Source organism: Semicossyphus pulcher, unplaced genomic scaffold, assembly GCF_022749685.1.
Source record: "Semicossyphus pulcher isolate SPU_LCO1_2020_fin unplaced genomic scaffold, fSemPul1.0.p SCAF_1, whole genome shotgun sequence".
Classification (NCBI taxonomy): domain Eukaryota; kingdom Metazoa; phylum Chordata; class Actinopteri; order Labriformes; family Labridae; genus Semicossyphus; species Semicossyphus pulcher.
The window spans coordinates 8,234,901-8,258,590 of NW_027211603.1; the positions used below are offsets into that span (position 1 = coordinate 8,234,901).

General features: G+C 42.2%; 1 protein-coding gene across 3 annotated transcripts in view; it reads left to right on the plus strand.

The window, feature by feature from the left end:
• coro2ba (coronin, actin binding protein, 2Ba) overlaps positions 1-23,690 on the plus strand; it is a 53,665-nt gene that overhangs the window by 13,222 nt on the left and 16,753 nt on the right. For 2 of the 3 annotated variants that reach the window (XR_011307923.1, XM_069658722.1), the window contains exon 2: positions 17,446-17,646. Coding sequence is in view for 2 of the 3 variants with exons in the window: in XM_069658722.1 (XP_069514823.1) it covers positions 17,446-17,646 (201 nt within the window). In the remaining variant the exon portion in view is untranslated. Of the gene's footprint in view, positions 1-13,004; positions 13,293-17,445; positions 17,647-23,690 lie in introns of those variants that run through there. The other variant, XM_069659795.1, reaches the window with a different exon arrangement.

Below are 23,690 nucleotides of genomic sequence, written 5' to 3' on the forward strand. Positions count from 1 at the left end.
AACGTTAGTAGTCAGTAGTGAGTTTGCAAAAATTACGATGACGGTTACAGCCGGCTTGCGCATCGCTGAAGTGGTTGCCATAGGTTACACATAATGATATGCATAGCGTCACCCCCTCCATTAACGGGATTGGCTCCTTAGGTTTGTGACGTCTCAAACCTGCCAATCTGAAGACGTGTTGTTCAGCCTGTCCTTGGTACACTGCAGTTTAAAAGCAGACAGGCCCAGCCATGGAGATGACTGCTTATGTTGTCCCTGATATGTCTTGTAGCACATGAAAAACACCACATGGAGATGTTTACAAGGTTAAACACTTTTCACTGGAGGGGGTCTTTAAATACACCAGGAGTAGGCCTGAATCATGTTGAATTGAACAGCTAGATTGTCATATTCAGGTAAGTAAGCTGTGTAAGTCACAGACGGTAAGGACTGTAGCCTGGTAATGCACCTGACAGTGAAGAATGGAAGCAGTGAATTCCTGAGCTTAGGGTAATGGAGGCTAAAAGACATTATTCCACATCGTCAGGGGAAAAAGGCTGTTGTGGTTTGGAGTGGAAAGGTGCTGAGGATAGCAGCAAAGAAAGGCATGAAAAAATACAGCAGGTCCTTGCGTCATTGAAATATACTATATGTTACCATAAGTCATAAGTGCATTGAAACATTGCATGTGGTTTGGGTGCATGGCAGAGCTTTAAGTTTTAGCTATGCCATGCTAACACTAATCAGTTGTCTGAGTAACAACAAAACTTTAATTTGGATCAGACCATATTTTTGCCATAGACGAGTTGTCCGACCTTGTGTCCCCTCTAAACATGTATCACCAATGATTATTTCCTACTAGCTTCAGTTTCTTTAATCTGTTTGACAACATTACTGCACAGTTAATCCAAAACACACTGTAATGCTCTGAAAACTGGGATACGCAGAAATGAGGGTGGTGCAGATTATACACCAGGCTAAACTATGACTCTGGAAGTGAGCGGACCCAGCAGGGAGTCGATGGTGCCAATAAAGAATCCCTGATGGAATAACATCCAGAATTAAATGTCTGTCCCAGAAGAGGATACTGAAATGAGGTCTGTATTTTACAGCTGGCTTTTAAACTGGGACACGTTGGTGTTGCTGTGATGTGGAAGTTATATCGACAGGCTGGCAATAAAGAGATCAATGCAACAGACTGGAAAGCTGTGCATGAGTGACCATAAAGCGGATATCTAACATACTGACAGCTAACTGAACACTGTCCTGCTGTGTGAGTGGAGTGGCGTGCTCTTTTATGATAAACCTTTCCAACAATGGAAAAATGATAATAAACGTATAACAGCATGTGGACATAGAATGACAGCAGCGTCAGTGTTGTAGTCCTGTGGTTAAATTTCCCCTTGGTGATCTCATCGACAGAGAGATCCTCTGAAATATAGGTCAGATTCACGACACATTAACCTTCACGCACATATGGGAATACTGTCATTTCAAATGTGGCTTAACAAGCTCACACATGGGTGCAAAGGGGAGTACTGTTACCTCTTTCCGTCTCTCTTTCTCTGTTTGCGTTTCGTGCAGAGAAGGCATGGTCTTTTAATTCTTTAAAGAGGTAGCTGCAAAACACAATGTTGAAGTGACACAGGAGAAATGATCCCAGATATGAATGTCTATATCTAGTTTATGAGACAGGGTTAGAAGGACTAAACAGGGAGGGTTGTGAAGTGACCAATCTCTTTCTTCATCTTGTCTTGCACAACCTCCGCTAATGATCTACACAGGTTTTATGTCCAACATTGTCTTTTTTTCCTGAAGAAGCCACCGTAGGCTATTCCTCTAGTTGTGCTTTAACCCGCTTACTCCAGTAGAAAACCCCATTCGGAGTCTTTTCCTCATCATCCCTGCTCTGAATAAACAGGAACATCTGGAGTTTCCCTGCCCCCACTTTAACGCTGGCAAAGGTGCCAGAATTTCTGCAATCTGTTCGTCTCTCACAGATCGGACCTTATTTGTATCCTGGCCATAATAATACACTGTGACGTGCATATTTGTATTGAAAAAAACAGGAGGAAAAGCACTTTCATATTTATCCTTATCTTGAGTAGCATCGTAAGAGGCATTATCTTGCTATGTTCTATTTGTTTCTATTACATTGTTATTCCTGTCCTCATCTGTGGCTATTCAGTGGACCTTTTTTTTCTCCAGCATCTGCAAACTACGTCTCACCTTGTCCAAATGCATAATTGACTTATGATACTGTGCATGTAGTCTATTTCCCCCCTAGATAAGAAAAGTCTTTATATAATTTCACTGAACTTGCACTTATTCCACTGACCCGCCTTCAGTGTGAATCAACCAGTCCATTAAACTATGAGAAACCATAAAGAGATTACAGAGATCTGACCCATTGCACTAATATGATATCGACGTGCATGAGGTTCCTGTACAAGGACATCAGTTATCTCCTTTCCCTGGGTAACTGTCAGACAAATGGCTCTATAACAGCTCTTCCCTGCTCGTATCAGCCATCTGCAGCCTCAGTGAGTCAGTTAATCTCTCAGATACTTTAGTCCAGAGCGAATATCTCAACAATTAGCGGAGAGATTGGAAGGAAATCTGCTGGGAGTATTCAAAGTCACCCAAGGTTGATTCTTGAAGTGTCTTGTGACTCGCTGACTTTTTGTGAAGCACCAATGTGAAGTCAAAATGTCCAAATTACAAAGGAAAAATCAGATAGAAATAGATAAACAATGAAATGTACTCGTTCACACTCCCCACAAGATAAATCTTTTGCTGAGCACATTCATGGTCAAGGGAAACAAACTTGTTGCCTTTCCGTTAGTGTAAGCCTTGGAACAAACTTTGCATTTCACAATAGACAATTGGAAATATTTTATTTGAATTATTCCATCCATCCATCCATCCATTATCTTCCACTTATCCGGGGTTAGGTCGCAGTGGCAGCAGGCCACGCAAGGTGACCTAGGCGTCCCCAGCAACATTTTCCAGTTCCTCCAGGGGGATTCCGAGGCGTTCCCAGACCAGACAGGATATATAATCCCTCCAGCGAGCTCTGGGTCTACCCCAGGTTCTCCTCCCAGTTGGACGTGCCCGGAAAACCTCCAAAGGGAGGCGACTAGGAGGCATCCTAATCAGATGCCCGAACCACCTCAACTGGCTCCTTTTGATGCGAAGGAGAAGCGGCTCTACTCCGAGCTCCCTCTGGATGTCTGAGCTCCTTACCCTGTCTCTTAGGCTGAGCCCGGACACACTTCAGAGGAGAAATAGGAAAGATTTGGAAGAATAGTTCGTATTATTCATAAAGCTTTTCATTTTTGTGTTAGTGCAAGTCACTCTTAAAGGTTCACTGAATACATGTAACTTTTAGTTTAAAAACGAGTCTATTAATTCATGTTGCCTACAGGTAACCTCATTTATCTCCATATAATAAAAGTACCAAATGAAAAATAACAAGAAATGTTTGCTTTATGTAAATGTGTGTTTTTGGCACCCGTGATTAATGTATTCACTCTTTCTACATCCTTTCTTCTTGGATCAATTGTCATATTCTTCTCGGTCTTTTCAAGCAGTATCACAAGATCAGTATTCTTGCAACACAAGGCCGTGTTGCCAAGTTCAGATGGTCACTGTCTGGAATGAAGGAGTCCTTGGAGAGGCAGATGGTCTGGCACTTGGCTTGGCCACGTTCTCCGTCTAGGTTTGCTTTTTCACGCTTTCCATCCTTCTAATCCTGCGAAGAGAGACGGAGTGAGAGAAAGAGACAGTGAGAGGACAGAGGAGAAAAGAGAGGGTTAGACAGATAGCTATAGATTAAAGGAGGTAGAGAGGCCAGAATGCTGGTTATCTATGACACAGTTTAGCAAGATTGTCCGGTGTGTTGAGTCTCTGCTGGTCTGAAGTCCAAAGCTTTGTATTTTGTCCAATTTGGATAAATAAGAAGACTTTCCTGGACAGTACGCTTCGTGTGAGAAAATATTTAACATATTTGAGATCACTCGCTGTTCAAACCAGTAAATAGTTTGATTGATGGTTTTAATGGAGAAGAGAAACTGGTCACTGGCCGGGCCTTTAGTTCTCTGCATGTTGTAGCTCCTGGTCTGTCTTTCTTTTATCTGTGTTTGCTATAATTCAGTAAGGATACATAATTAACAGTTGGGTTAGGCGTAGTTTGGATTGGCATAGTTATAAAAGACGTGTCGCTTATACTATTGATGATAGGTCTGTTCTTTTCAAGTGGCCCAGTAAACTACAGTGTAGCAATATGATTGTGAGCAAATATCCATTCATCCATCCCTTATCTACACTATTATCTTATCCTGTTCAGGGTACCAGGGTCGCAGGAGCCCATCCCAGCTGTCTTATAGAGCTGGAGGCGGAATAGCCTACACCCTGGACTGATCACCAGTTAATCACAGGGCTGAGCCGGAGTACCCAGAGGGAACCCTAGCATGCACGGGGAGAACATGCAAACACAGACATGTTGTCTGAACTGAGATTGAACCAGGGACCTCCTAGCTATGAGCACCACAATGCAGCTGGGAGCGAATCTGCAGAATACAAAGACCCTGAAACTGAAGCTGTTAAATGAAATGAATCCTTTTCTTTAATTTACAGTGATGCTTTTACAGAACTGAACTTACTGAAGACTTCAGAAGATACTGCAGATCTGTATGCATGCAGTGGCACTAGAACTATTGCCTTGCATTGACTCGCCAGAGGTGATTTTGATGTCGTTCTCTGATCCAACATCCTGCAAGCGCTCCATTGGCATCACCTTGAAGTTTTGAAACGCAATATCATAACATGTCTGATATCATAACTCACTGACTCATTATTCATTCCACGGAGCAGCTTTCTGTAGTCTGACTTGAGTGATGGATTTCAATAATCTGATGAAAGTGCTCCTTCATCTCTTGCTCCTGCGACTTGGGCTCAGTGCCATTTAGCTTTCTCAATTTGAACCACTGCCAGGGATTTCATTTGATGAGATTTGTGGACTTTGACATAAATTAAAAACTTGTTTCTTCCATAAATGTCTGTAAGCTTCTCGTAAAACATAATTGGAGTTATCTATACCCATGATCTTAGGCTCAAACCGCGTAAAGTATAGAGACTTTCAAGTTGTCTTTTCAAACTGAAAAATCAAATATACAAGTATTACAACTTTTATGTGGGAAGGATGTTTCCCCTTCTCCCCTTGTTTTGATGGTTATTGGTGGTCCAATGTGACCCTCTCTAGGCTGGTCAGGAAAGATTATCAGTCGAAATGACAGTGTGAGGACTGCACGGTTACAGCTGGAATGTTCCTAGCTTGAACCCCGGGTCAGGCAAAGTGCTCCTTTCTGTGTGGAGTTTGCATGTTCTCCCCGTGCATGCATGGGTTCCCTCCATGTACTCTGGCTTCCTCCAGCAGTCCAAAGACATGCTCGTTAGGTTCACTGGTGACTCTAAAGTTGCCCGAAGGTGTGAATGTGATCATGAAAGGTTGTCTGTCTCTGTGTGTCAGCCCTGTGATTGACTGTTGATCAGTCCAGGGTGTACCCCGCCTCTCGCCCAATGACAGCTGGGATAGGAGTCTATCTTGATATCTTGTCGTGTGGAAAGAAGAGCCACATGAGAGAGGTCTTCTCAGCCATGATTTCATCCAATGTTTTTTCTTTTTTTGTTTGTGTTTTAAGTACAAAACACAATCCAGGAAAACAAAGCACAGAAGTGCAACGAGATGACAACAGTCGGCCTCCTTGTTTGCATGTTTTTCTGCAGTCCCGTGTGATCACACAAGTTTCTGTGAGAAATGAAAATTCCGTTAAATCTGTGGTTGTCCCGGTTGTCTGTGGTCTCCCAGGTTTTTAAAATCATTTTAGATATCAAACATCCTGAAGAGTGCAGCAGGCATAAGGTGCTGTCAGGATGTTGTTCATGAAGACATATAGCTTAAATACTGTCTGGATTTTATATCTAATCATTCAGATGCTACATTTTTAGATATTAAGAATCTCAATATTTATCTCCAGACAGTTTTAGTTTGCTCAGTGTGTGTGTGTGTGTGTGTGTGTGTGTGTGTGTGTGTGCGCGCGTGTGCGTGTGTGCGTGTGTGTGTGCTGCAGGCAGGTGGTCGGACAGAGGGGAGTTAATCTCTGTCTGGTAAGAGCCTCCCCTGCTCCTCCTCTCTGTCTGCCTTTTTCTTTGTGTCTAAATATTTCATCATTCTTTGTTGGTCTGCTCCTCCTTTCCTCCTCTCTTATCTCTCTCCTCTTTTCTTCTCTTTCACCTTGAGTCCCCTATTCTCTCCGTCAAGCAGTGCCTTTATCTCTGTTTCTCTTTTGTCACCGTGCCTCACGTGTCTTCTTTTGTTCCTTCCGTCTTTCCTCTGGACTTTCCTTTTCCATCCGTCTACAACCCCCCCCCCTCTGTCATTCGGGGTGCAGGGCCCAGCTCGCATCATTATGCTCCAAAAAGCATGTGGCAGTAACTCCTGGGGGAAAAGGAAAAGCAAGCACAGGGGAGATTATTAATTTAGACCTTTTTAATGGTTTTGATGACTGACTTTAGAAGTGGAATAGAAAAAAGTGCTTCTCTCATTTGTAATTGAATGTTTGAATGACAATGAAAAAGAAAAGCATTTGTGGGCATATCAGATTGTCAAGAAAATCCCGCAGTATACACATATATCCATAGTAATCATGATGACTGCTGTCAACAAACTCCTTTGCCTCTATACGAGGTGATGGATGGATTCCTGGACACCCACTCCCGCGTCTACTTGTGCTCCAATAAGTGCCCTTCAGCTGGTTTTCTGGGTTTCCTGTCCTTGGGCAGTGAGCTCTTTGCATCATTACCGCTGCTTAATGGGGCTGGCTCCAGGCCTGAGAGCTGCCATTAGCTGCAGCCTCGGCATCTCGTGTTATTATCGTGCAGGAACACCCTATTATCGTGAACACACTCCACAACTCATACTGCACATGCAGCTGTTTCAACAGGCTAATATTTCATTTAACTTTGTCTGTTCTGTTCCCAGTTGTTACCAAGACATAGTAAAGATTGATTTAATAACTGTCAAGGTCTTGTTATAGAGGAGATTAGACGCACTGTGGAGTTTCCAAACACTAGCTGTGCGTTTGAGAGAAGATTTGATGAGCAGATGCCTGTTTTGTTGCATCATGTCACATAAGCTAAGATTGTATCTCAACGGTTGTCCTGCTTTCTGTCTGCTGGCCTTTAAAACAGTGCTATAGCACGTTAGAGTCTGTACTTAGACACCATTGGCCTTTGAGCATAGTGCTAACATCTGCATGCTAACATGCTCACAATGGCAACGTACTATACTGGTGTTAGACAGGTACAATGTCTATCATACTCTGCAACTTAGTTAAGGATTTTAGCATGCTAACATATGCTTACTAGCGGTATAGACAAAATAAAGCTAAGGCTGATGGGAAACATATGCAAAAAAAATGTACATTTTGACTGCAGATTGCACTCAATAAAAAGTCAGAGGATAAGTTAATACAACAGATCATGAGGGGCCCATGAATGTCAAACTTCACAGTGATATGACCATCAATGTAGAGATATCTCAATCCAACCAAAAAGATTATCCTTATGGTTGTGCTTGTGGAAAAAAATTTTTTTATCGCAAATATAAGAATCAAGTGGTCACCAGCAGCATTTGTCAGCTTCATCCTCGATAAAGTACGACACAGTACAATACTATATGACACAACATGACATGCAACGATGTGATACGATACGGTACAGTACGGTACGATATGATACAACAAGGTACGATACGATGCGTCCCGACACGACACGCTACAACACAACACGGTACGATACCATACATTACGATATGACAGATATAATACGATAAAAAACACTGCACCCCTAGGGAAATGTGTATTAACTGGAATGCTGCAGTACATTTAGATGCCTCCACAGTCGTACTAATGAATAATAAGACTATAATAGTCTGAAAGACATATTTAACAGTGCTATTTGTCTCACTCTTCAAGCTGTCAAAGGTAAAACGAATAACTTATCCTCTGAAACTTCTGTTTGCCGTCACTACAATGGAACCAGTAATATGGGGCTCTATTCAATGATAGTCCTAGCCTTGCACAATGGTCCTGCACAGCACGCAGTTAAACAATTGCACCTGCAGAGCTCCACTGGGACTTTTAAGAGACATCATGTGGGTATTAGTGCAGTTTAGAGGCTTTGTAATGCAGGTGTATACTGTAGCTTTGCAGATGTAGCTCATGAAGTTCACGTAGCGCCACCCTCATCCTCCACCTTCCAATTGTGTACATGCGCTGTCACTGGTTGACAGGCTGACATTAATAATAGGAAAGTCTGGTCCTTTCACCTACTACATCCTACTGCTTTATTAAATGTGGTGTATAACAGTTTAGCCTTTGTGCTGTCTTTGTGTGTGATTTTACCATTTAAGAAACTCCTGGAATAATATGATAGACATTAATAGGTCTTATAATTGACACTGAGTGACTTCCAAGAGCTCCTGCCTCCGCTCTCTTTGGCTGATTATAATGAATGCAGGCTCAAATAAAAGATTTACTTTCCAACATTCCTGAACTGGCCATGTGGAAAATCCGACAAAAAACCAGATGGACTGATGCACTCTGAGCTGCTGGAGCAGGTGTGTTAAATCTATTCTGTTTTATTTCATTCCACTCGCTCACAGCTGCTTTCTCCTGCAGGGTCGGCTGTGACTTATTCTCTTAAACGTTTGTGTTTATGTGATATTGAAGCAAGTAATGCATGCATGGCTGTTGTCTCTCTGTGTTATTAGTGAATGTTCTGTCTGCGTCTGGCATCATGCATCAGTTTTTGAAGTACGATTTGTTCCCTTACTATACAGTTGAATGTCTCATGGAAACTTCTGAGTGCACCTTGCAGTGAGGTGCAAACTTTCTCCTTTATTGCCTGCTCATATTTTTGTTGTGACTCAACACAGCTGCCACTCACTGTTGCCGACTGAAGGCCAGCCTCTGTTCCTCTGGCTTCTGTAACTCTATGTAATCTCTCACTCAGCATGTCTTTCATCTCTCTCTGAACACAGTTGTTCGGGCTTTCTTCCATATTTTAGAAGAACCGCTTTGCAGCACTTGCTTTTAGAAATTGAAACCTTGATTTTAACACAGCTTGTGAGCACATGAAAAACTACAGCTCCAATGACAGTTTCCAAGCAAAGGTACTTGCGTGACGTCTATGTAGATTGGTGTCCTCCATGTACATGATATTCACCAAAGCTCTGCACTGGTAACAATTTTGAAAAAGTTTTAGCCTCTAATATTTGCTGTTTTAAAAATGATGCCACATTCGATCCTCTCTGTCCGTCTGTAATCAGAAACATGTCTAAACTAACAGCGTCAAGCTGTGTTCTGGAGCCCATATATGTGTAAGGTTCATTGAAGTGGTGCATAATATTATCAAAAAACTTTTGTCTTTACCCCAACATCCATCCATCCATCCATTATCTGTACCGCTTATCCTGTTCAGGGGGGTTGCGGGGGGCTGCAGTCTATTCCAGCTGTCATTGGGCGAGAGGCGGGGTACAGCCTGGACTAATCACCCGTCAATCACAGGGCTGACACATGGAGACAGACGCTCATATTCATACCTACCATACCTACCAATTTTAGAGTCACCAATGAACCTATCGAGCATGTCTTTGGACTGTGGGAGGAAACCGGAGTACCTGGAGGGAACTTAGCATGCGCCGAGCACCCACTTTGTCTGGGCCAGGCTCCGAACCTTCTTGCTGTGAGGTGACAGCGTTAACCACTGCCCCACTGTGCAGCCTTACCTCAACATATGGAGTCAAATCTAAGATTCAAATTGTGTTTGTAATAGTTTCTAAGTATCAAGTGGATTCTGTTTGAGGTTTTCTTACCTCATATCAGAACTCCGAAGGTATCCCCCTCAGTGGTTGATGAGCATAATCTCAATACTTTGCAATACATGCATTTCAGTTGTTGTGTTGTAAGCTATCTCAGGAGAGCCCTCTCTTGTAATATCTTCTGTTAAAAATCAATGTTACCAGTATTACCTTTCCTAAGAGAGCTCTACGCTGTTGTTTAAGACTCTCAGATCAGCAAAAATAGATCATTTATTATCTCTGTTCATAAGGTTTTACCATTACAGCAAATTCAGACAATACAAAAGTAATACTCATCATCAGTTGTAACTGTTGTTTTAAAATGTGTCTGAATATAGGAGATAGTTTCAGTCATTATTGCTGCACTGAAAAGGATTTCCACGACCCAAAGACACTGACTGTCAGCTGTAGCTGGAGAAATGCAAATACTTTGCTCTGACAGTCTGCAACTTCTCAGCACACAAAAGCTTTTTATAAGCCACAGTTGTCCCATCAGGCTTTGCTATACCACTGCAGAAAATATTCCAGCACTCTCAGCCAAGCTGTGACACTTCCTGTGTGAGTGAGAACGAGAGATCCCATTTCACGCTGAGAGGAAAATGTGTCCCAAAGAGCCAATAGGATGTCTCTCTTTTCGGCGATATTTACTCCTCGCAGAGACAGGAAGTCATCATAAATGAGTGTACAGTGTCACTGCCAAGGGAGAGGAGGAGGAGACAGAATGTGGCATGGTGGTTTGACAGGGCTACACTATGTCTGATTGACGGGACATGCAGTCGTCCTGTGGATTCCCCTTTTGTATCATTGAATGTGAGCTCAGATGGCCCTACTTCCGTATTTGGCACCAGCACTGAGAAAATTTTGATTGGAATAGTTTAACCCATTGATTTGATGTTTGAATGGTCTTTATGCGGTTCATAATAAGCCTGTGTGCCGCCGTTGACTGTGTATAGTTTGAGAAGAGAGTGGACGTCTGACTGCAGCTGGGATGATGGATGAGACGAGCCGAGTGCAACATTTTATAAGAGGATTTTTTTTATATTTTGGAGAAGTTCATCTACTTCTTTGTTTATGTGGTGATTTTTGTAACTTAGAAATAAAGAGATGCAGCTTTTATGATATCGGAAAGAGGGTTAAAAACTCAAAGAGAGAGGAGGAAAGGGAGATATTGAGTGTACACAGAGCAGCAGCAGCAGTGCCTTAAGCAAGATGTAAAAAAATAAAAAAATAAAGTCAATAAACACACTCTGCTCTCTGGAGTGGTCTGCCTTCCAGCTATAAGCGCTACAGTAAATGTATACTGGTGCAAACAGACAACATGTGGTCAGACATGGACGCAGGCACGGAAACTGACGAACATGCACAACACATAATACAAGCGGAAGACAAAGTAGCTGCACACATATACACACACTTACAAAGCAAACCAAAAGGCCAATGAAAACCTCCTTCACATAAACCTGCAGGGCTCCACCCACATTTCAAACACACAGACAACCATCAGGGGATGCAATTTTCACTGTAACACCTGCCTCTGTGTATCGACTGGGCAGGGGTCGTTTCAGAAAGTGTCCGTAGTGAAAAAGCAGAGATTTAAGAGCTCGAGGACTCACAGCTCTGTTATATCCTTCAATTTGCAACTGAAAAGGACGCAAAGAACATTTTTAAGATTTACAGGTTTCCTAATTTTATCTTGTTCATGGAAACAAATCACATTTTCCTGACAAGGAGGCTGAGTCAGTGTTTATACTACTAATAATAATGTAATTAATGTTCCAGACGGAGTCATCGAGTTAAACAGGAACACTGATGCTCAAATTAACTTAAGCTATTTCAAGTGTTGCTTGCAGCTCGTTGATACAGAGCATTCATCATTAGTCATTAGATGCACAACCAAGAACTTATTAAGCATGAATCAGAAGTTCCACAAAAAAGTTGTCTGGTGTCAAAAGTCTGCACACCATGTTTGTAGTGATTTATTGGTTAGTTAATTATTTATCATAAAAACTTTACCTTTGAGAGCAAGGTTAGGTTATTAACATATAACAGAACATTTTATTGAAGCCATGTTTTATTAGATTAACAGCTTTGCCTCCCTTATGCACATATATATATCACACAACTTTTTAGAAGAAGAAGACCTACTTTGTAAATCCCCAAGGGGAAATTCAATGTTTTCAATTTGTTAGTACAAACATGCTACACACAAATAGACCTGAACACAACGGAACCCTATGGACATGCATTAATTGACAGAGTGAGGGGCCTGCGCATAGACATGCACCCCGAGCAGTCGGGGGATTTGTGCCTTGCTCAAGGACACCTCTCCGGGCACAGGAAAGGAACTGGCACCTCTGTAGCTACCAGCCCTAATTCCATGGTTACTCCGTACAGGGACTTGAGCCGACCACCCTCTGGTTCCCAAGCCAAGTCCCGACAGACTGAGCTGCCGTCTACCTCATTTTTTTATGATGGTTTCAATTGTTTACTTCCTACATTTACCATCAAGAATACTAGGAATGATCTGCTTGCTTTCTTGCAATTAAGATTGTTCAATTTCCCCATGAACTATTTATGTATATAATGTATCTCATTACTACACCAAGACTCAACGACAAGATAAAACATTTATAATTCTGGCTGCAGTGTGTGTACAAATACAGGCACAGCAGCTAGAAGACATTTCTCTTGGCTTTAGCCCAACTGTGGATTGTTGAACTCCTTATTGGGAGCAGGTTTTTCTACATTCTTTGTCTAAATGTTTCACGTTTAAAGAAAAGCCGGTCTGACGATTTTTATTGTATCGTACTTTTTCTGCAACGTCTACAGTTGCAGGCTCTCCTTCTGGTATCCACCTGTTTTAACGTAAATCTGGCAGGTCTCATACCTGTGGAGTGGAGGATTTGAGTCTGAAAGTTAGAGAAACAAGATTAAGAGATAGAAGATGGAGGGAGTGAAAACCTGCTGCTGGTGGTGCTGGGAATCAGCCAGATCGGCCTTGTGATTCCAAACAAGCAGTGGGTGGGAGAGGAAGGAGGATGAATGGCTACTACTCTCACACTGCCGCTCCTCTGCCCAGGCTGGACTGTGGGAGAGACAGGCAGAGAGTGAGTGGCAGGACGGGAGAGGGAAAAGGGTAAGAGGAGGAAAGGGGGGAGTGGTAGCCCTCTGGCTATCAGTACAAGTAGGAGGAGGAGAAGAGAGAGTTTGAAGGGGAGGGGGGAGAAAAACATGAGAGAGAAGGAGGTAGAGCAGACAGAGGCTGGCTGCTTGGATTTGAAGGGGAAGGAAGGAAGAGAGGAGATCCTGGCCGCCTCGCTTAGACAGGAGGGTGGATGTTTGCAGTCTGAGAAGGCCGCAGCAGCGCTGTGACTGTAGGGACACTTGTAAGGTAAGGGGACGTTTTCAAGAAGGGGATTATTGGAGCAATAGTTTGGTATACAGATGTGGGATTATTTTAAGTATGAAGGGGGGGGAAAAGTGTCTGCAGAGTTAAGAAGGCGTCACACTGTTCATCCCTGGAGGGTATCATCCTCCCAACACACACGTCTTGTGATCTGATGGATACAAAGTCATTTCTGAGTTCCTGTGAATGTGCATGCTGTTGCTCATGTTCCGTGTGTGTGTGTAAGTGTGTATGTGTGTGAGTGTTCTTATGCGTCAAACCCTCATGAGATAAGAAAGACACAAACACACACACACAGACATCCTCTCTGTGCCAGACTCCTGGTGACCAATGAATGAGCATCCTTGTAAAGAGAGCTCCAAACAGGCGAGTCCACTCTTTCCTTCTGCTCTAATCGTCCCTCAGGCCACTCTCTGCCGCTCTTCTGTTCCACATTAATTCTTTAACAAGCTGCCATTATGCTGCTCATACAGGCATGGCTTCACAGCAGTCAATCTGGATTTGAATGGGATAAGGGTGAGATGTTTTTGTGCTTGAAGTAGAGCCATATATGTAGGGCGGGAACTAATTGTCTTGTTAATTAAGGAAGAGCGTAGAGGGATGTTTTCACGTTGCGTCCTATGTTTGACCAGCAGTCAAAACACCTAAAGAGACGAAGTATTTCATTCTATAAAACAGAGAAAGCAGCAACTCCTCATCCTGGAAGATAATTTACTTAATTAGGCAGCAAAATCTCAGTGTAAAAATACTCCTTTACTACTAAAAGATGAGATTTTTTGTTAAAGTAAAGAAATGTTATCAATAAAACATACCATAAATATTATTATATTTTTTAATGCTAGAATGGCTAATTTGTAAGCATTATTATATGTTTTATTATAATTATTTTATCCTTACTGATGCAGTAGTGTGTAAGCAGTATTATTATGTAGTAGCTTGTTGACTTTTAGCTTATTTTAACTACTTTGTATAATGTTTGTTAGTGTATGAGCCATTTAAAAATACTGTTTGGGCTGTTTGTGTTATTTTAGATTTCTTTATGTTCTTTATTAAAGGAGGAGTTTCTTTAGCTGCTTCGATTTGTAAGAATTTGACGCCACATAAGGTTGGCAGGAATAGGAAGTGTGCATCTGGTTCATACAGGTTGGCAGGTAGAGGACCAGCATAGATCCGTGGGGGTCTGTGGAACACATGAGACACAAGTGGACGTGATTTGTTTGTTCTTTGTTTGCTACCTTAGGATAAATACACCTCAGACAAATGTGGACTTCTTTAGCCTCTGAATATTTAATTTATATTGTCCATCATTTGGCTAAATGGACTCTACTTATATAGCGCTTTTCAAGTCTCCCGACCGCTCAAAGTGCTTTTACACTACATGTCACATTCACCCATTCACACTCACATTCACACACTAATGGCAAAGGCCTAAGTGCCAATCTTCAATCAGTATCTGCACATTCATACCCGATGGCGATGCCTTCAGGAGCAGTTTGGCAGTTCAGTGTCTTGCCCAATAACACTCTGACGTGTGACTGTAGCAGCCAGGGATCAAACCCCCAACCTTCCGATTAAATCTATTACAACACATTATATTTGAACACATTTCACGTTTTGTATGTTAAATCTGATTCTGAGAGACTGCAACTGCTAACTAGCCCGTCAGAGAAATACAGTGAAGTTACAAGCACACACTGCTGCAGGGTCACTACAGCTGCCACATGTCAGAGCCAAAGTGAGGTCAAAGTGATCCCCAACGCTACTGTAGCTTCCTGGATGCCATTTCTCCAGCCTGGTGTGAGACGGAGCAGGACAGGGAAAGACAATAGCAGCAGCATGGTCTGAGGATGTTTCTATTTGCATGAGCACACCACTCCCACCAGTTCCCCTCCACATCCCAAGAACAATGCTGAATAGAGGATTGCCTGATGTCATCCGGCATTGCTGCTACTGATCTGAGCAGAGTCATAAATCCTCTCCCCCCAAATTCCTGTTGTGAACTGATAGTGTCCATTAATACACTTGAGTTCAAACTCTTGACAGATCCGGATCAAATAAAGCTTTAATCAGTCACAAAAGAATTCATCTATTTCTTTCTTTGTGGGTCAAAGGGGATTTGATGTCCACTTCCTGAGTCTGGGTCAACTTTGAGTCTCTTGGCAGAGCAAGCTCGTGCTGAAAAAATGAAGAGCCCGGTCGATGCATTCTTGTGGAAAGACAAACAAAAGAAGCATCTTGAGTCAAATGTAACCACTCCTCTTTTGTTGTGTGCAGGGGCTGCAAACAAAGGCAGCTTTTCTGTTGTACAAGAACCCAAATAGAGTGACGAACAACAGGAAAGAGTGTAATCTGCAGAGTACGACAGAGATTAATCATTTTGGTTTACACAGCTCTCTGTTTTGTGATGACATTATTTGGAAGAAAAGTCTTTATTTTTGCATTTCCATGTCGATACATTAATCACTGTCTCTAAGGCAACACGAAACAGTTTTCATCCATTTTTCACCCTTCAGAAGTCTCACACCACGACCAATCTGGACAATTTCCCACAACTGTATGTGTGACTGTTATCATGCCTGCACAGATGGGACAGCCCACCCTGCAACTGTGCGTTTGGGAGATGAGAATTTGGCTTCACCAGCTCTTTCTGTGTTATTGTCATCATCATGTCAAGATTTTAACAGTACTTACAGGGCAGCAATAACTTGGCCCTCCATTTTTTTTCATAGTTTTGGAACGTTTTACTATTTTTTTATCATGGCTACATTTTCCTTTTCTACCTACGCATTATATCTAAACTGCTAATGGATTCTGGATGCTGGATTTGCGACAATGGGCACGCCAGATGGCACAAAAGCAGGGATCTAAAGCATGCTTATAGTTTAACCCCAGTAAATTGAATGTACACATTTTTTCAAAGCCGTTATCCTCTATTGATTGAACAAAAGAAGCAATTTGGGATTAACAGCTTGGCCTGATGGGTGTCATCACGGGCACTTTTCTCTATTTTCTGACGTTATTTATTGACAGAAGATAAAAATTGCGACACAATAAGAAAGATTAGCCATAATCACTCAAATCAATCAAAGTTGGGTTATTGCCAAGTAGGTTTAAGGAATATAGGGTGCAAACAAGTACTCGGGTTAACGCTAAATAAATCATAATTGGGTACAAAAAAAATCGAATCGTTAATCATTTTGTCGTCCTGTATTTTTTCTACATTCTATCCCTTTAAGTTCCCTGTGTCATGTAGACCTATAATTGTTATTTAGAAAGCCATCATGCTTCAAGCTTTCTGTGTTAATAATCCCCATGGCAATGTTGCAAGTTCAGTGATGATGTCATATGAACCGCACGCAGCCGGCTGTAGCTAAAGAACCTGTAAAGGTAAAAGCTGCTGGTAAAACATGGCTGATAGCGGCTAAAAAGCTTTGCATGGCAACACTGGGAGTTGGTCAGCTGCTTGGGCCACACGTGCCAGCTGGCCATCAATGATGCTTTCACGGCTGTCCCTAACCTAGAGCGCATCGTGGGAGAGGCTTGTCGCCTTGTGGCACTTTCTCACCACAGCAGCCCATCGATGCAGGATCATCGCCTGAAGCAGGATCAGATGGCCCTCCCAAAGCACAGCCTTATCCAGTGTTGTAAAACTGGAACTCCGTTTAGGAAATGTTTGTACGTCTTGTTGAACAGAGGTGGGCAATCGTTGCCGTCGACTCTGACCGCTCTTTCACCAGCCGGAGCAACGTGCGCACACTGGAGCTCCAGGATGAACACTGGAGGGATATGGAGGAAATTGCCCCAGTGCTTAAGTCCCTGCAGGTGGCAACCGCTGCCATATGTGACGAGCAGTCTCGCTTTCCATTGCTGATTAAGCCACACAGCACCGGGTAAGCAATGGAAAGGGAGACTCTGCACTGATTCCATTGGGCAACTTTTGTAGACTGGACTGCACGGGGGGAAAAAAGACAAGGGGACGAGTAATCGGTTAGAGAAAATGTTGAATTTCTGCATCCCAATAAGGAATTGACCTTGATGTTTTGGTGCATCACAGTTGACGCAGGAAGACAATAGAAAAAAGTAATCTATATATGCACTGTCAAACTTAAACATGCTTGTATGTTTTGTTTCTCCTCAGATGTCATGGCGTCCGACCTACCGAAGCTCCAAGTTTCGAAATGTCTACGGAAAAGTTGCCAACAGGGAGCACTGCTTCGACGGCATCCCCATCACCAAGAACGTCCACGACAACCACTTCTGCGCCGTCAACTCCAAGTTTGTGGCAGTCGTCACAGAGAGCGCCGGAGGGGGCTCCTTCATCGTTATACCTGTAGCTCAGGTAAATGCCCCTGTCACACTCTCTATGCTGTTATTTTCTATGCTGTTGAGTATTTGGATAATGGTAGGCTATTCAAACTTTACATTATGTTCATTTAAAAGTCATTGGTTGCGTTACTCCCATGAGTCAAAGCATTGAGGATGTTAGGATGTCTTGTGATTTATATTTTTAGACCATTTTGTCTACAGATTTATCAGATTGCTGTGGTTTCAGCTCCTTCCGAGCCCGTAAAACCTGAAGCTTGAAAAGCGTTTTTCTCACAAATTCAATCCCTTCTATTTCTGAGAATATCAGCCTTAAATCTTAGAGCCAGAGTTTAAAGCCAAGCTTGTAAAAATGTAGAATTGCCAGTCGGATCGCATTCAAGGCAGGCTGGTATTGCCCATAAACAAGACAAAGGAGCTTCTTATGTGTGTTTCTTTGTACTGAGAGTTCTCTTAATATTCAGTAAAAACATTTAGCTTTTCTACTTTTGCAGGATTATTCATTATACAACAATATCACAGATGTTAATATGAAAGATAAGCTCTTAAGGGGATAGTAAAGTGATAAAGACTTAAGCGGGAAGTAACTCAAGAACTGCATGGAACTGAAATGTTATGTGTGGTGGTGATTTGGATATGAAGTGTATAAAACAGTTTCTAGCAGGAAGAGTTTCCCATGTGAAGCAGCCTTTTCTTGTGCTTTTTATGTACCTCTGTATGACGAACCAGACAGAACAAATATAATGTTATTTCTCCACCAGGCTGTAGTGTGTAATGTGCATCTCACTCCACTTTGTGCAGAACAGTGTGTGGGCCTGAGAAACCAATAAGTGCTTTGCCTCTATAAGACGGACTCTTGCCAAGGTAGCTCTTTGCTGCCAAGCAGGGTTGAGTCGGGCTGTTAGCAGGCAGAGAAAGGATTCAGTAAGCTGAGCTGTTCTGCTGTCTGAAGAAGGCAGGGAGACCTCAGCTACAATTTAACTTACATCATCATGAGCTGCTGTATGCTGATCAGTCACGTCAATCACAGGCGACAGTGGTGCTCACTTGGTCAGACGGTAGCTCAGTCTGGAGGGACTTGGCTTGGGAACCGGAGCTGGTTCAAGTCCTGGTACGGAATAAGCATGGAATTGGGGCTGGTAGGTGGAGAGGTGCCAGTTCCTTTCCTGCAAGGCACCGTTCCTTGAGCAAGGCACCCAATCCCCCAACTGCTCGGGATGCATGTCCATGTGCAGCCCCCTTACTCTGACTTCTCTTCATGGGCCAGTTCGCCAATTTTTAACCTCAGTCCTGTCATGCTATTATGGGGAGCTAATGTCATTATGGTAGAAAAAAAAGCAATTTGGCTCCGTACCTTTAGAGGACGCTATCCGCTTCTCCAATGGACCCTGGAAAACGCTTTTTACGTAGACAGGGAGCTCGCTAAACTACACTTGCTTAATCTAGGAAGCATGCCTCAGATGTCATGTCTCGTTCAAAATCATCTGGTTTGAAATGTAGACTGCAGATCCAAAGATTTTTTTTAGACGATCAGCCGGTATATTTTCGCCGTATTTTGGATTCTGTACCGCTCTGAACCATTGCCTGCAGCGAAACGGTAGTATTTCACTCCAGCGTCTCTCGCTGAGCCATCCCTTTCAGAGGGAGGGGCGCAATGCATGCTGGGTGTTGTAGGAATGAATGGGCGAAACCACAAGCTGTTTGTGCAACTTTCTGCACAGCTATGGCGCCAATTTCAAATATTATTGTTTCGATTTATTACAGAGAACACCAGCTTTGACTGACAGTGGCTTTTTCCAGGGGAGAATTGCTCCTTTAATGAATGTCCATAGAGTCCTGTTTGGATCTCTGGCCTGTGTGTGTGTAGCATATTTGCAAAAACACAGTGAAAAATTTTAATCAACCAGTCTAAAATAAGAAGATAAGAAAGGCTCTCATCATCACTTGATGACAGGCTGAGGCTGCAGGTAACACTCAGAGAGTCTACAGGCAGTTAAAATGCAGCTTTCTTTCTTAATGAATCTCTTTGTTTTGAGCTTTTGAATATGAAGAGCTTCACAGAATCACATAATGAGACTAACTCATGCTGGCATAATGGTGACTTATGAAAGGTTGCTGGCTTGGATAGAAAGAGAAGGTCGTATTGGCAGGTTTAAAGGTGGCTTTCTTGTCACTCCAATAATAACTTTATAAATGAGTATAATTCAATCATACAGCATCAACTGAAAAAGAAATGAGTAGAAGCATTAATGTTTTAAGGCAGGTGTATTAAGGGAACAAGGGTTTTGTTCTGTCAGTCCAGTTATGAAGAAGAGAGTGTTGTAAATCAGGAAATACACAATCAGCTGATACTAGTGGTTTTATTTGAGTCTATTTGCTGGTAGTGAAAATTGGAAAATACCATCCTCAACAAAAACACAGATTGTATTTTATCATCCACAGAAATGTAAAAGTATTCTGAAACTCTTACTCGTTATGTAACTCTAAAATTCACTGTGGTATTTTCCATGCTGCGTACTGACTCTGTCCATGACCCCGTCCAGGATCGATCTCCTCCTCGTCAGAGTATTGCACTCAGGCATTTCCTCCGGTTTCTGCTGAGGTGACAAGTTCATCAATGGAGTTTATCATATCCAGCAGCACAGATGACAGCTTCTGTGGGACGATGGCTGCTGTTTCATGCAGTAGTCTTATGTCAAAACAACAAATCAGCAAACTGAAGCCATCACTTGTATGAGACAGTTACATAACCAAACATATTTTATATTCTAGTCACGTTTTACTTGGAGACAAATAGAAGAACTTTTTAATAACTTGTGCTGAAAGGATGGTTTGAATCGTGCCGAACACACTGAAATGTTATGGCCTTAATCTTACATTGTATTTGTTAGGGTACAACATTTGACGAAATGAAAATATGTGACATTTACTTATTTACAATGAGAAGTAGTTTATCAAAAGTAAACCAAACTCCAGAATCGATTGAAGGGGTTAAATCCTAATTAGGAGGAGGTGTGGTATGCAGAATGAAGTCACCAGTCACACTTTAACTAAAATCAATAGCTGGTAGATGTCATCATCAGAGGCGGACTTGGGAGCGCCATGTTTATGAGACTAATCAAAACAGGTTGCATATTTTTAAACGAGCATGAAAATAAAATAAAATAAAAATGTCTTTATTCTACGCAGAATTACACTTTCTAAATCATCTTTCAAAACGAGCTCCTCCTGCTCCATGACAAATACAAACAAATCAGCAGGGTGTTCGGCTAATGGCGAGGTACGAGCCTGGCAGACACGTTAGGATGACAGCCGGCGAGACGGCCATATGGCTACTCCCAGACAACCCTGCTAGTAAGTGGAGGGACTACCGCTGGCACCACCTGGTACACAGACAGGCCCAGAAATTGAAGGAGAAGGTCACAAACACCTCTTCATCACCTCAGACAAAGAGTGTCAGTGGGTGTGGTGCTTCTTCAAATTGTCTCGGATTCTGTACGTGCTATTACTACCTTACTGTCTACATGTCTTTTGTGCCGATAAGTGCCATTTTATTTGATAATTAAATAATTTAAATTATTTTTTTAATCAAAAATGCCCCACAAAATCTAAGTTCCAGCTCTTTAAATATTAAGATTTTCTTTTTTTTTCTTTCATTAAAGTTTATTTAAGTTGTAATCTCGAAGATCTCAGTTTCGTTCTCTTTGGCGGCACCTATGGCGATAAATGGTAATTGCAGGAGCACATTTCCCAGATATCCAGGCAGTGCTGCATGTGTGACGTCCACGGTTGGCTCCGGTTATAACTCTTGATTTTCCTCGCTGACGGTCGCTTTCCTTTTTAGACTGTTTGCCTTCATCTGAGCGTCCAATTTGTTTATTTTTCTTTGGACTTTCACTTATTTTTGAAGTTGTATCTGTAGTCATCGATCTTTTCTTCGTTTGTTCAGCCATAGTAGATTACTGTTTACTCACAACACTTGCAGAGACCGGAAAAGCAGCCGCTTAGCTCCGCCTACCCTCTCTGACAGACCAACCACTGCTGGCTGATGGAAAACACGTCACTAACTGAGCGCCACTCATGATTTTTTTCCGCGAAAGCCGCACAGGACACCCATTCTGTAAATGAAAATGCAGAGGCTTTCATCAGTGGGCCATAGGCTCAATCACCATTGTGTTACCTCATTCGGAGATAGATAGTGACTTAACAGACATTTATTTAAATGAAAATGTTCGAGATTATTACTTTAAAGTAAGCTAAATAGCTAGTTTTGAAATGTTGAACAAAAGTAGCAATTTCTTGACGCCACCTCAGGCTTTGTGATGTTGTGATTATTTTTACACATTGTCTGACATTTTATAGACCAGAAGACCAATCACAATCAGCCTATTAATAATCAATGATAATTAGCATAAATATTTGCATCCCTAGTGAGCTAAAAGCTAACATCTGTTACCTTAAATATGCTTACTATGCTTTATTGTTACTGCTGGTTTTGCCTGTGTAATATTCTATACTATACAACAATAGGTGTTGGTCTGGTGTGTTTTTGGGGAACAAATATTTTAAAAAAGAGTTTTTAACTAATAAAACTGAGAAAACATACCGCCAGATTAAGAAAGATAATGTCATCTCTATTTTAAAGTCATTTGTGAACAATATTTTACAGTGTACATCTTTTAATAGTACATATACTGTATACAGAAAGGGAATTTCCAACATATCGTGCAAAATGCACCCATTCACAAAAGGGGATGTTCATTTTCTACTGTTTATAATGACCATTAAATTAAACTACCACTGTGCGGTCATTTTTAAACAAGGCTCTTCTGTTGAGTCTAACACACTGGAGCACATAGCAGCAGTGATCCAATGACAGAGTCCGGACCACCTGACTGTTGAAACACTGCAGACCTGACGGGGCTGCTGATTTTAGGACACCAGCAGTAAGCTCTGAACCAGTAACGTGATAAACCACAGAAGCAGAATATCAATTCAACTTATCGAGCATGACTCGGCATGTTCTGTCTCGGTTAATGAGTGGTTGGTGGTGTGGAAGAATGTGCTGTAGAATATTTATGCTGAGATTTATAATGTTTTGAATCAGCAGGATGCAACTCTGATGTGTTGCTGCAACAACAGTAACGAGATCGGGATAGGAGACACGTAATTGGGAATATTAGACTTGTATTATTGAATCCACTTTGTTCATTTCCTCCTGCTCTGTGATTCATTCATTCACATTATTGCATGTTAAACTCAGAGGAGTCGTATCATGTTTCTGAAAACATGAATCTCCTGAAAAGCTTCTGTGACAATAGGATGTACTGTAATAATACTGTAACCGCAGAACAGCTGTGCTAAGCTAATGAGCCTTTATTGGAAATCACGGATCAATAAGAGGATGCAGTCATAATGTGGAGCCTCTGGCGTACTGGAGCCGATGATACCTGGCACGCACATCTGTGCGTCATCTGGAGCGCTAATCTGAGGGACAGCATCAGGAAATGAGCTGCGGCGAGATAATGAGGCCTAACGAAGGTCCGTGTCTCCGGTCAGTCTTCCAGATAAACGCTCTTGATTGATTTTGCTAGAAAGATAGCATGACATCAAAATACTTTAAAGGGCCAGTTCGTCAATTTTCAACCTCAGTCCTATCATGCTGTTATGGTCTGTTTCGCTCTGTGCCTTTAGAGGATGCTATCTGCTTCTCCAATGGGCGCTGGAAAACCTCCGCCAGACTACGTAAAACGCGTCATGTGGCTGAGGCCAGGGAGCTCCCTAAACGACACTTCCTACACTTCCGATGTCACGTCTCGTTCAAAATCGTCAGGTTTGAAATGTAGACTGCAGACCTGAAGATTTTTTAGACGATCCACTGGTATATTATCTTCGTATATCGTGCAGGGCGATTTCCTGCAGCGAAAACGATGGTATTTCACTCCAGCGTCTCTCGCTCCTTTTCGTAGGAGGGGAACAATGCACGCTGGGTGTTGTAGGAATGTAGAATGGGTGAAACAACGAGCTGTTTGTACAACTTTCTCCACACCTATGGTGCCA